This window comes from Herpailurus yagouaroundi, unplaced genomic scaffold (assembly GCF_014898765.1).
Source record: "Herpailurus yagouaroundi ecotype Mexico unplaced genomic scaffold, PumYag 141, whole genome shotgun sequence".
Classification (NCBI taxonomy): domain Eukaryota; kingdom Metazoa; phylum Chordata; class Mammalia; order Carnivora; family Felidae; genus Herpailurus; species Herpailurus yagouaroundi.
In genome coordinates this window covers 38,671,001-38,683,843 of record NW_024412396.1, presented here as the reverse complement: position 1 = coordinate 38,683,843, position 12,843 = coordinate 38,671,001, and the positions used below count along the sequence as shown (strand labels likewise).

The window sequence follows — 12,843 nt, the reverse complement described above, 5'->3', positions numbered from 1 at the left end:
CTCACTTTTTAATTTATGTTTTGTATGTTCCCCATAACCATGGCAACAGTGTGTGTCTCCTTCAATTTCTCACCATTATTTTCCTCCCATGAGCCATATCTGCACCTATCTTTAAATTTTAATGTTTATTCATTTTTTGAGAGACACAGAGAGAGACAGAGAGACAGAGCGTGAGTGGGGGTGGAGCAGAGAGAGAGGGAGACACAGAATCTAAAGCAATCTCCAGGCTCTGAACTGACAGCACAGAACCCGATGCAGGGTTCAAACTCCGTAAGATCATGACTTAAGCCAAAGTTGGACACTTAACTGACTGAGCCCCCAGGGGCCCCCATACCTGCACCTATCTTTTGGTTTTTTAATTAAATATAATTTATTGTCAAATTGGTTTCCATACAAAACCCAGTGCTCATCCCAACAGGTGCCCTCCTTGATGCCCATCACCCACTTTCCCCTCTCCCCCACCTCCCATCAACCCTCAGTTTGTTCTCAGTATTTAATAGTCTCTTATGGTTTGCCTCCCTCCCTCCCTCTCTGTAACTTTTTTTTCCCCTTCCCCTCCCCCCTGGTCTTCTGTTAAGTTTCTCAGGATCCACATATGAGTAAAAACATATGGTATCTGTCTTTCTCTGTGTGACTTATTTCACTTAGCATAATACCTTCCAGTTCCATCCATGTTGCTACAAATGACCAGATTTCATTCTTTCTCATTGCCAAGTAGTATTCCATTGTATATACAAACCACATCTTTATCCATTTGTCAGTTGGTGGACATTTAGGCTCTTTCCATAATTTGGCTATTGTTGAAAGTGCTGCTATAAACATTGGGGTACATGTGCCCCTATGCATCAGCACTCCTGTATCCCTTGGGTAAATTCCTAGCAGTGCTATTGCTGGGTCATAGGGTAGATCTATTTTTAGTTTTTTGAGGAACCTCTACACTTCTCCAGAGTGGCTTTACCAGTTTGCATTTCCACCAACATTGCAAGAGGGTTCCCGTTTCTCCACATCCTTGCCAGTATCTATGGTCTCCTGATTTGTTCATTTTATCCACTCTGACCAGCATGAGGTGGTATCTCAGTGTGGTTTTGATTTGGATTTCCCCGATGAGGAGTGATGTTGAGCATCTTTTCATGTGTCTGTTGACCATCTGGATGTTTTCTTTAGAAAAGTGTCTATTCATGTCTTCTGCCCATTTCTTCACTGGATTATTTGTTTTTTGGGTGTGGAGTTTGGTGAGTTCTTTATAGATTTTGGATACTAACCTTTTGTCTGTTATGTCATTTGCAAATATCTTTTCCCATTCCATCGGTTGCCTTTTAGTTTTGTTGATTGTTTCCTTTGCAGTGCAAAAGGTTTTTATCTTGATGAGGTCCCAACAGTTCATTTTTGCTTTTAATTCCCTTGCCTTTGGAGATGTGTTGAGTAAGAAATTGCTGTGCTGAGGTCAAAGGGTTTTTTTCCTGCTTTCTCCTCTAGGGTTTTGATGGTTTCCTGTCTCACATTCAGGTCCTTCATCCATTTAGAGTTTTATTTTTGTGTATGGTGTAAGAAAGTGGTCTAGTTTAATTCTTCTGCATGTTGCCGTCCAGTTCTCTGAGCACCATTTGTTAAAGAGACTGTCTTTTTTCCATTGGATATTCTTTCCTGCTTTGTCAAAGATTAGTTGGCCATACATTTGTGGGTCCAATTCTGGGTTCTCTATTCTATTCCATTGGTCTATGTGTCTGTTTTTGTGCCAATACCATACTGTCTTGATGATTATAGCTTTGTAGTAGAGGCTAAAGTCTGGGATTGTGATGCCTCCCGCTTTGGTTTTCTTCTTCAATATTACTTTGGCTATTCGGGGTCTTTTTGTGGTTCCATAAAAATTTTAGGATTGTTTGTTCTAGCTTTGAGAAGAATGCTGGTGCAATTTTGATTGGGATTGCATTGAATGTGTAGATTGCTTTGGGTAGTATTGACATTTTAACAATATTTATTCTTCCAATCCATGAGCATGGAATGTTTTTCCATTTCTTTGTTTCTTCTTCAGTTTCCTTCATAAGCTTTCTATAGTTTTCAGCATACATATCTTTTACATCTTTGGTTAGGTTTATGCCTAGGTATTTTATGATTCTTGGTGCAATTGTGAATAGGATCAGTTTCTTTATTTCTCTTTCTGTTGCTTCATTATTGGTATATAAAAATGCAACTAATTTCTGTACATTAATTTTGTATCCTGAGACTTTGCTGAAGTCATGTAACAGTTCTAGCAGACTTTTGGTGGAGTCTGTCAGGTTTTCCATGTAGAGTATCATGTCGTTTGTGAAAAGTGACTTCATCTTTGCCAATTTTAATGCCTTTAATTTCATTTTGTTGTTTGATTGCTGATGCTAGGACTTCCAACACTATGTTAAACAACAGCAGTGAAAGTGGACATTCCTGTCGTGTTCTTGATCTCAAGGGGAAAGCTCTCAGTTTCTCCCCATTGAGAATGATATTAGCTGTGGGCTTTTCATAAATGGCTTTTATGATGTTTAAGTATGTTCCATCTATCCCAACTTTCTTGAAGGTTTTTATTAAGAAAGGATGCTGTATTTTGTCAAATGTTTTTTCTGCATCTATTGACAGGATCATATGGTTCTTATCTTTTCTTTTATTAATGTGATGTATCACATTGATTGATTTGTGAATATCGAATCCACCCTGCAGCACAGGAATGAATCCCACTTGATCATGGTGAATAATTCTTTTTATATGCTGATGAATTTGATTTGCTAGTATCGTGTTGAGAATTTTTACATCCATATTCATCAGGGACATTGGCCTGTAGTTTTCTTTTTTTGCTGGGTCTCTGTCCGGTTTGGGTATCAAAGTAATGCTGGCTCCATAGAATGCATCTGGAAGGTTTCCTTCCCTTTCTATTTTTTGGAACAGCTTGAGAAGGATAGATATTAACTCTGTTTTAAATGTCTGGTAGAATTCCCCAGGGAAGCCATCTGGCCCTGGACTCTTATTTTTAATAACTGATTCAATTTCTTCACTAGTTATGGGCCCGTTCAAATTTTCTATTTCTTACTGTTTGAGTTTTGGTAGTGTGTGGGTGTTTAGGAATTTGTCCATTTCTTCCAGGTTGTCCAGTTTGTTGCATATAATTTTTCATAGCATTCTCTGATAATTGCCTGTATTTCTGAGGGATTCGTTGTAATAATTCCATTTTTATTCGTGATTTTATCTATTTAGGTCCTCTCTCTTTCCTTTTTGAGAAGCCTGGTTAGTGGTTTATCAATTTTGTTTATTTTTTTCAAAAAACCAACTCTTGGTTTCATTTATCTGTTTTACTGGTGTTTTTTTTTTTTTTTTTTTTGGATTCTATATTGTTTATTTCTGCACTATTCTTTATTATTTCTCTTCTTCTGCTGGGTTTGGGGTATCTTTGCTGTTCTGTTTCTAGTTCCTTTAGGTGTGCTGTTAGATTTTATATTTGGGATTTTTCTTGTTTCTTGAGATAGGCCTGGATTGCAATGTATTTTCCTCTTAGGACATCCCAAAGGGTTTGCTGCATCCCAAAGGGTTTAGGTTGTTGTATGTTCATTTTCATTTGTTTCCATATATTTTTACATTTCTTCTCTAATTGTCTGGTTGACCCATTCATTCTTTAGTAGGATGTTCTTTAACCTCCATGCTTTTGGAGGTTTTCCAGACTTTTTCCTGTGGTTGATTTCAAGTTTCATAGCATTGTGATCTGAAAGTGTGCATGGTATGATCTCAATTCTTTTATATTTATTGAGGGCTGTTTTGTGACCCTGTATGTGATCTATCTTGGAGAATGTTCCATGTGTATTTGAGAAGAAGGTATACTCTCTTGCTTTGGGATGCATAATTCTAAATATATCTGTCAAGTCCATCTGGTCCAATGTATTGTTCAGGGCCATTGTTTCTTTACTGATTCTGTCTAGATGATCTATCCAGTTGTTGTAAGTGGAGTATTAAAGTGCCCTGCAATTACCACATTCTTATCAGTAACATTGCTTATATTTGTGATTGTTTTATATATTTGAGTGCTTTCAAATTCAATGCATAGACATTTATAATTGTTAGCTCTTCCTGATGGATAGACCCTGTAATTATTATATAATTCCCTTTTTTATCTCTTGTTACAGCCTTTAATTTAAAGCCTAATTTGTCTGATATAAGTATGGCTACTCTAGCTTTGTTTTTAGTTGCAGTAACATGATAGGTAGTTCTCCATCTCCTCACTTTCAATCTGAAGGTGTCCTCAGGTCTAAAATGAGTCTCTTGTAGACAGCAAATAGATGAATCTTGGTTTTTTTTGTTTTTTTTGTTTGTTTGTTTGTTTTTTTTTTTTGTTTTTTCCATTCTGATAACCTATGTCTTTTGGTTGGAGCATTTAGTCCATTTACATTCAGTGTTATTGTCCAAAGATACGGGTTTAGAGTCATTGTGTTATCTGTAGGTTTCATGCTTGTAGTGATGTCTCTGATACTTTGTGGTCCTTGCAACATTTCACTCACAGAGTCCCCCTTAGGATCTCTTGTAGGGTTGGTTTAGTGGTGATGAATTCCTTCAGTTTTTGTTTGTTTGGGAAAACCTTTATCTCTCCTTCTATTCTGAATGACAGACTTGCTGGATAAAGGATTCTTGGCTGCATATTTTTTCTGCTAATCATATTGAAGATTTCCTGCCATTCCTTTCTGGCCTGCCAAGTTTCAGTAGATAGGTCTGCTACTATCCTTATGTTTCTACCTTTGTATTAGTTAAGGCCCATTTATCCCTAGCTTCTTTCAGAATTCCTCTTTATCCTTGTATTTTGCCAGTTTCACTATGATATGTTGTGCAGAAGATCAATTCAAATTATGTCTGAAAGGGGTTCTCTGTGCCTCTTGGATTTCAATGCCTGTTTACTTCCCCAGATCGGGGAAGTTCTCAGCTATGATTTGTTCAACTACACCTTCAGCCCCTTTCTCTCTCTCTTCTTCTGGAATTCCTATGATATGGATACTGTTCCGTTTGCATCACTTAGCTCTCTAATTTTCCCCTTCTAATCCTGGATTTTTGTATCTCTCTTTTTCTCAGCTTCCTCTTTTTCCATAATTTTATCCTTTAATTTACCTATTCACCCCTCTGCCTCTTCAATTCATGCTGTGGCCCCCTCCATTTTATTTTGCACCTCATTTATAGCATTTTTTTTTTAGCTCCTCATGACTATTTCTTAGTCCCTTGATCTCTGTAGCAATAGATTTTCCGCTGTCCTCTATGCTTTTTTCAAGCCCAGCGATTAATTTTATGACTATTATTCTAAATTCTTGTTCCGTTATATTGCTTAAATCTGTTTTGATCAATTCTTTAGCTGTCACTTCTTCCTGGCATTTCTTTTGAGGAGAATTCTTCTGTTTCGTCATTTTGGTTAGTTTTCTGTCCCTTAAGAGTTTTAAAAGTTTGTTGTGTGCTCTGCACCTGCGAGCACTGCTATATTAAAGGAGGGTCATACACCGTCCAGGGCCTGGCCCTTCAGGAGGTGTTTTTTGGAGAGTGTTACTTGCTCGCTGTTGTTGTGACTTTGGTTATTTTATTTCCCTACTTGTAGTGATGTTTTGGACCCTCCACCAGATGTGCTTTGATTTGTTCCTTGGAATAGCCCTGTAAAAGAAAACAGATAGACAAACAGGAAACAAAAGCATGCAAACACACAAACATAAAACAAATAAAAACAAAAAAAGCAAAAAACTAAAAACAATCAAAAGCAAAAAACCAGAAACACCGGCCACAAGTAAAGGACAGGGTGGAAGGGGTGCTGATGGACAAACACATACAAAGAGAGAAATGGCTGGGGGGGGGGGGGCAGGGAGGAAAAATAAACATTGACCAGGCAGAGAGACTAAAAGGCTTAATCCTGAGAGAGAGAAAGGAAAATGAGGAAGGAGGCAGGGAAAAAGAAATGAAGATAGAGTTATCCAGACAGAGAAACTATATGGCTTCATTATTCCAGAGAGAGAAAGGAAAGTAAAGAAGGAGGTGTAGAGCATGTATCAAGAGAATGGATGAAATATGTCTGTTTAGACAAACCAATAACCAGAGTAACCAGCGTAGAGGAGGAAAGAGATAAGGAGGAGAAATGGGGGAAGGGTAGACTATATCTATATATCCAGAGTTGACCTAGAATTAACCCAGGCAATGCTGCAGCGCTCCTCTAGAGGAGCTGTCCGTCTGGTTAAACAGGGTCCGTCTGGCTCCAGTGGTTACGCAGTTACCCAGCGCTGAGGGGCGTGGTTTGGTGTAGGCTGGTCCCGCCTCATTGAGGGGCATGGTTTGGTGTAGGCTGGTCCCGCCTCACTGAGGGGCGTGGTTTGGTGTAGGCTGGTCCCGCCTCCACGGTGGGCCCCTGCAGACCCATCCCTGAGGCCCCGCCCTGGTGGTGGCGGTGGAGGGAAAATGGCGGTGGTCCCCCACCCCCATGCTCTTCTCCACAGACCCGCTGGACTCCACTTGAGTCGTCCTCACTGTGCCGCGGGTACAGACGGCGCGGTCCTTCTCGCTCTGCCAACTCCCCTGACCCTGCGCTTGGCTAGGATTCAAAGACCGGCTCCGCGCACTCTGGCGCTGGGGAAACGCCTCTCAGCGGCCGAAGTGTGGCCCTGGCTCGCTTTGTCTGTGCCACTGTGCTTCAGGGAGGACCGCCTCTTCCTCTGCAGACTGTGCCACCCACCCCTCGGGTGTGGCGGATGGAGGCCGGCTTTGTCTTTTCCCACAGCACTCCAGGAAGGGGGTTGCTCTTTCCTGCTGCGGACTGCGCCCTGGAGGCCACTGAGCCTGGGGGTGGCAGACGCGGGCAGGCTTTGTCCTACGGCGCCGCCCTCCAGGGAGGGGACCGCTTTCTCCTACGGCACACAGCGCCCCTGATCTACCACCAGCCCAGGGCTGGCTCCCCTCCTCCCCAGGTGCGTGAACAGGGAGCTGGCCCCAGTCTGAAGAAATCCCTGCAGTTAGAGATGGGTTCCCTCTCGGTCCCAGTCCGAGGTTTTTCTCTTGTCCAGATACAGTTCTGAACTTCCCTAGCCGCTCTTTCTCTTCCTCTCTGCAGAAGGGGACCCCCCCCCCCAGCTCCCCCCAGGCCCCCCTCCCCCCCTTCGTGCCTACGCGGCCCGTTTTATCTCCCCCACTTAGCAATCGCCTACCTATGGTCTCTCAAGTTGTGCTGGCTTCTTCCTGGTAGATTCAGTCTCTTTTTCTCCCAGACTCTTGGGGTTCAAAGTCCTTTGGCTTCAGCACTTCTTTGTTTTAGAGACATGGGAAGTATGGATCCCCCTACTTCTCGGCCATGTTGGCCCCCTCCTACCTGCACCTGTCTTAACTGATGAGAAGAACTGATGGGAATGCTCGTGCATTATATTGTCACACGGAGTCTTCACGTTTCCTTGTTGTATGGGAGGATAAAAAAGACCATGCAAGTTGAAGCTATGTGATACGATCTTAACACTCCGGGGAAAAATTTGTGATTATTCTGTGACCTTTAACAACGTCTGTCAAAACATTAAAAACTCTCTTACTGTTGATCATAAATGGAGGGAAATGCAAATAATAGTAAAACTAATATTTAGCACACTGATTTAGAATGTAAGAAACACTGAGAATTAAAGTGTTTCATTTCTTTGTAAAAAACGATCACAAGTCACTTGAATAATACTTGCCTTCTCGTAATATAGCATGACATGAAGAGAGGTTTTTTTTTTCTCTCTTAGTAAAGGCTCATGCTCCTTTGTAAATCTGTATCAGCCTCGACTATTTTATCCTTGTACTCTCACTGTTGTGCACTCTCTCCTAGACCTCTTTTAATGTGAATTTTTTTTTTACTGGCATCACTTCCTCTGGGAAGCTTTGATCCTTTGTGTCACAACCACTGTCCTGACTTATGTTGATAAGTTCGCCCTCCCTCAATTCCTCTGTTTGCATATCTAGAGTCTCTCTCCATTTTTTTTTAAGTTTATTTATTTTGAGAGAGAGAGAGCAAGCATCAGTTGGGGAGGGGCAGAGAGAGGAGGAGAGAGAGAATCCCAAGCAGGCTCCATGCTGTTAGTGCAGGGCCTAATTGCAGGGCTTGATGTCACCTGCTGTGAGGTCATGACCTGAACTGAAATCAAGAATCAGATACTTAACTGACTGAGCCACCCAGGTGCCCTAGAATCTCTCAAGTGACAGCAGTGTCAACATTCCCACAGCTGTGTTTTATCTATACCTTCATGTGTGTTCAATTTGAATGTCACTTCCAGCATTATCATTTGCTGGTCAATCTGTGATAGCTAATTCCTGCTTTTGATGATCCATATTTGTAAAATGTCATGTGGGTTCATTGCTGAGAACCAAGGAGGCAACACAACTACATGCTTTGTGGGCACGAACTTAATAACAGATACACCATGACCAATATTGAGGGGCTTGGAAAGAAGTAATGGGATTGGTTACTGATTATGATGTGTATCTTTCATTTACCAGTCATTTGTAGGCTGGGGAGCTAGCAGAAAAGTTTATATTTTATGCAGATGTTTAGTTATTATACTATGATAACTGAAATTTGAACCATACTGTTGGATTTATTTAACTCAACCGTAGTAACTGAAATTTGTGCCTATAGGAACTATGTAAATTGATAACTCTCTTTCTCTCTCTCTGTACGTTTGAAATAACTTCTAAACCTAGATGTTAGCAAGAAGTTTAAGTCATGATTAAAACATCGTTTCAATAATTTATTTCCTCTTGTGAGAGTAACATTTTATTTTGTAACTAAATGTGAATACTTAACCCAAAAAGACAGCTATGTAGTTTTGTATAGCATTTGAAAAGCAAACAAACAAACAAACAAACAAAAACAAAAACAAAAAACTGAAATGGATTGTTTTTTCCAGTTTTATGTATGGAGAATTGACTGACAAGAAGACCATTGAGAAAGTGAGGCAGACTTTTGACAACTACGAGTCAAATTGCTTTGAAGTTCTTCTGTACAAGAAAAACAGTATGTATCTAAATTATCAATAAGATGTGTCAACTCTGATGAACGTTATGTTTTGGCTAGTGGTAATTGAGCTGTAGTGTAGGGAGAATAAAACTTTGTTTCTTTTCTTGGCAAAAGCAGGGGGTGCTGATAAAATTAGATAGCAAAACTAATAAATGATTCTACCTATGAAAAGCAACCTTTTGAGGAATAACAGAAAAATACGGTGCATTAGTGTGATTTTGTGTGTGTGTGTGTGTGTGTGTGTGTGTGTGTGTCAGATGGCAAAATGTTTTATAATACTTATGGTAAAGATCCTGTAGTTATATGACAGCAACTAAAGATGACAGACAAATTCATTCATTTCTTCTTATGGTTAAAGGAAAAGGTGATTAGTATCACAGTATGTGTGATTACTTTTCTACATGTGCATCAATGACGTGTGATATCTCTTTGAGGTCAGTCTTTACCAATATGGCCTTTGCTAGACTCTGACTCTTTTGTGTGGAAGGCTTACAAAAGTATTCATTACTTTCAGAATAGGCCATTCCCAGCTGGTAAATTTGCATTGGTTATGGTGAGGTCTTCTTTGGGGCAGAATTTGTGACTGAGAAATTGTGCATTGTATAATAAATTATATTATAAATATGAGACCCCATGATCTGGACTCTTTCAGTGTTTGAGGGAAAAGCCAGCCAAACAACAACCAACTAGTATACTCCACAACCAAGTTTTCTTTTTTCTTTCTTTTCTCTTTTCTTTCTTTCTTTCTTTCTTTCTTTCTTTCTTTCTTTCTTTCTTTCTTTCTTTCTTTCTTTTTCTTTCATGTTTATTCATCTTTGAGAGAGAAAGAGAGTGAGCAGAGAGAAGTAGAGAGAGCAGGAGACACAGAATCCAAAGCTGGCTCCAGGCTCTGAGCTGTCATCACAGAGCCCAACATGGGCCTTCAACTCACAAACTGCGAGATCATGACCTGAGTTGAAGTCAGATGCTTAACTGACTGAGCCACCCAGGCGCCCCACCAACTTTCCTTTCTAATTTGTTTTCTTTGAGTAGTCTGGTTACTTTTATTTCTTTTTCCCAAATTGATCTTTTTTTTTTTTTTAAGTGAATAGTCACTTCATACAATGCTTCAATTTATTTAGTGTTAATGATAAATGATAGCAAAGCCAATTGTTACCTTAGTGGAAACTGATGGTCACTAAATCCTTCCCCAGTTTGGGAAGCATTTTAGCTTCAACAGGAAACACTTGTTCCATGTCCAGAGTGGGTTGGAGTGTTTGCAGCATAGTTCATTCTCTCCATCTTACCTCAAACATTTATTCACTGTAAGTTATTTAGAATTGAACTTAGTTTTCTCTTTTTATTAATGGGTCATCAAAGGGATAACAACAACCACGGGCATTGCTTTAAGATTAGTGTACTTGGTAATGGGAATGTTGGTTTTTAATGGTTTTACCTATGGAACGTCTTATCATTTTATCTTTCATTTTAGAATCAAGGCCAGATTGGCGTTCATAGTTTCTGAGTTTCTCAAAAATACGTTTGTGGAGATTCTGTTTTCCTTACATCCTTTAAATCATGTTAGAAACAACTTGAATTTTACATTCCCAAACGTTTCCTTCCAAGGTAGTATTTTGCTTTCTTTTAATGGTTTGAAATTCTTTGATCTTCATTGAGTTTTTTTTCTTTAATATGAAGGATAGATATCATTTATATATTTGAATAGAGTTCTCTTACACTTAAAGCAACTTTTAAAAAATCTTGCAAATTGTTACCTGAAAGATTGTGACCATCAACTGAAAAAAGTATGTTCTTGTAATTTTAAAAATGTTAGATAGCAAAATTCACATGTCTGTGGATAAATGTTTTGGGAATGCCTGAATGCCAAGTCTTCCCAATACTTCCATTAAGTAATTAGGTTAAACAGCATTTTGCAAATGAGGGGATTGAGATATCTGATTTAACATGTGTCATCACTGACATTTCAGTTTGTAGGCTCTATTTTTAAAGCCCATTGCTCTGATCAGCAGGCTGCTTCTACTGTTGAGAAGAAAACAGTAGCTCTGGGATGATGATTTAAAGGGGTCTGTCTGCACCAAGGCAGACCTGTGATAGCCTGGGCTACTCCAGATAATCAGTGCCAAGGCACTGCCCTGAGTTTCCGTCTACAACTGTCCTCTCTGTCTAACCCTCTTAGACTTCCTGCTCCCTTGAACTCCAAAACCAGAATATGGATATTTCACCAGCCACTCAGCAAACCTTCTGTCTACTTGGGCAGTCTGACCCTGTAGCTCAACTTGAAAAAAAAAAAAAACCTGCCTTCATATCTGAAAGCAATTTTAAAAACAGCCCTGACTCTATGCTAAAATTTGAAGAGTTGCTGTTTTTATAGGAAGATGGGAAATGTAACATCATCTCTTTCTGTTCAAATTTTTAACAGACCTTGGAAAATGACTTATTTTTAATGCCCTTTTCTCTCTGTTTATAACCCTGCTGTCTCAAGTTGACTGTGTTGGAACAGCCATAGGCCATGTATCTGTGAGCATGTGTGTCTGGTGATTTGTAAAACTGTGTACATCACTCACAGTTGTTGGGTACACAGTGTAGAATAAGAAGCAGAAAATAAAGAACAAGCCTGTCTGGGAGATGGTGTGATGGCTTTTGAGATCCTTGTGTCAGCGGTGATCATTTCGGAAAGGGCCATGTTTTTCTTTTTTTAAAAAATTTTCAACGTTTTTTATTTATTTTTGGGACAGAGAGAGACAGAGCATGAACGGGGGAGGGGCAGAGAGAGAGGGAGACACAGAATCGGAAACAGGCTCCATCAGCCCAGAGCCCGACGCGGGGCTCGAACTCACGGACCGCGAGATCGTGACCTGGCTGAAGTCGGACGCTTAACCGACTGCACCACCCAGGCGCCCCAAGGGCCATGTTTTTCAATAGGCCCCAGGTTGCAAAGGACCCAAACTGAATATTCCATAAAAATTTCCTCTCTCTAATTCTCTGATTTCTTGAACCTGGTAGTTAAGCCATCTCTTCTTGTCTAGATGACAAATTCCCCTTTGCGGTGACATTATTATGTGACTTTTTTTGGCCAAAGGTATGAAGGTTTTTCCTATTTGGTTTTCATTGCAAGCCACTAATAGGCTATCAACTCTCACGTAGAGACTATTAATAGCTGCATATTTCACTCCCCAAATCCCAAAGCTAACAAAAGCCTCTATGTCTTTAAGATAGGAAATTTGGAGAGGCTTTACTGCACGATGGCTTGGAAAGAATATGATGCAAACTGTGTCTTTGATTTTGATGTAACATTCCTTCAGTGTTTTATCGCTTAATGGATAATTACTCCTTTGAAGGCATTTCTTGTGTCTTCAAATATTTATTATTTGAACTAATGCCAGTTCCTGGTTTGTCCAAATCCTAAGCCTTAAGTGCTCTGAAACTCTTTGCTTCGTGGAGGTTGCAGGAGCCACTGTTTAAAGAACATAGCGGCAGAGTCAAGCCTCATTCTTTGAGTGAAGGAGATAGGAAGCAGTGGCTCATAAAGACACCTGAAGAATCTCAAGGGTTGGGGACACTTTTTTTTTTTTTTTTTAAGATTGCCTTACAAGCTTCAGGTAGAGCTCTGTGTACAACAGGCATCAAGTATTTCTGACATCCTCTTTCTCTGATGTAGGGGTGCTGTCAAAGGCATAGAGCCATCGTATAACTCTGACTGATGAGAGAAGCTTGAGATAGGAATAGTGTTTCAAATGTTCCTCCGAGAGGACTGCTTATCAGAGCATCAGGGATTGCTGTTGAAGTCAATTGGAAACACTTCTCAAAGTGACAAGGAGAAGCATGGAGGAGTG

General features: G+C 40.0%; 1 protein-coding gene across 1 annotated transcript in view; it reads left to right on the top strand.

Annotated features, from left to right (window-relative positions):
* KCNH5 (potassium voltage-gated channel subfamily H member 5) overlaps positions 1–12,843 on the top strand; it is a 314,764-nt gene that overhangs the window by 39,846 nt on the left and 262,075 nt on the right. The window contains exon 3 of the mRNA XM_040477339.1: positions 8,901–9,007. Within this exon, the coding sequence (XP_040333273.1) occupies positions 8,901–9,007 (107 nt within the window). The remainder of the gene's footprint in view (positions 1–8,900; positions 9,008–12,843) is intronic.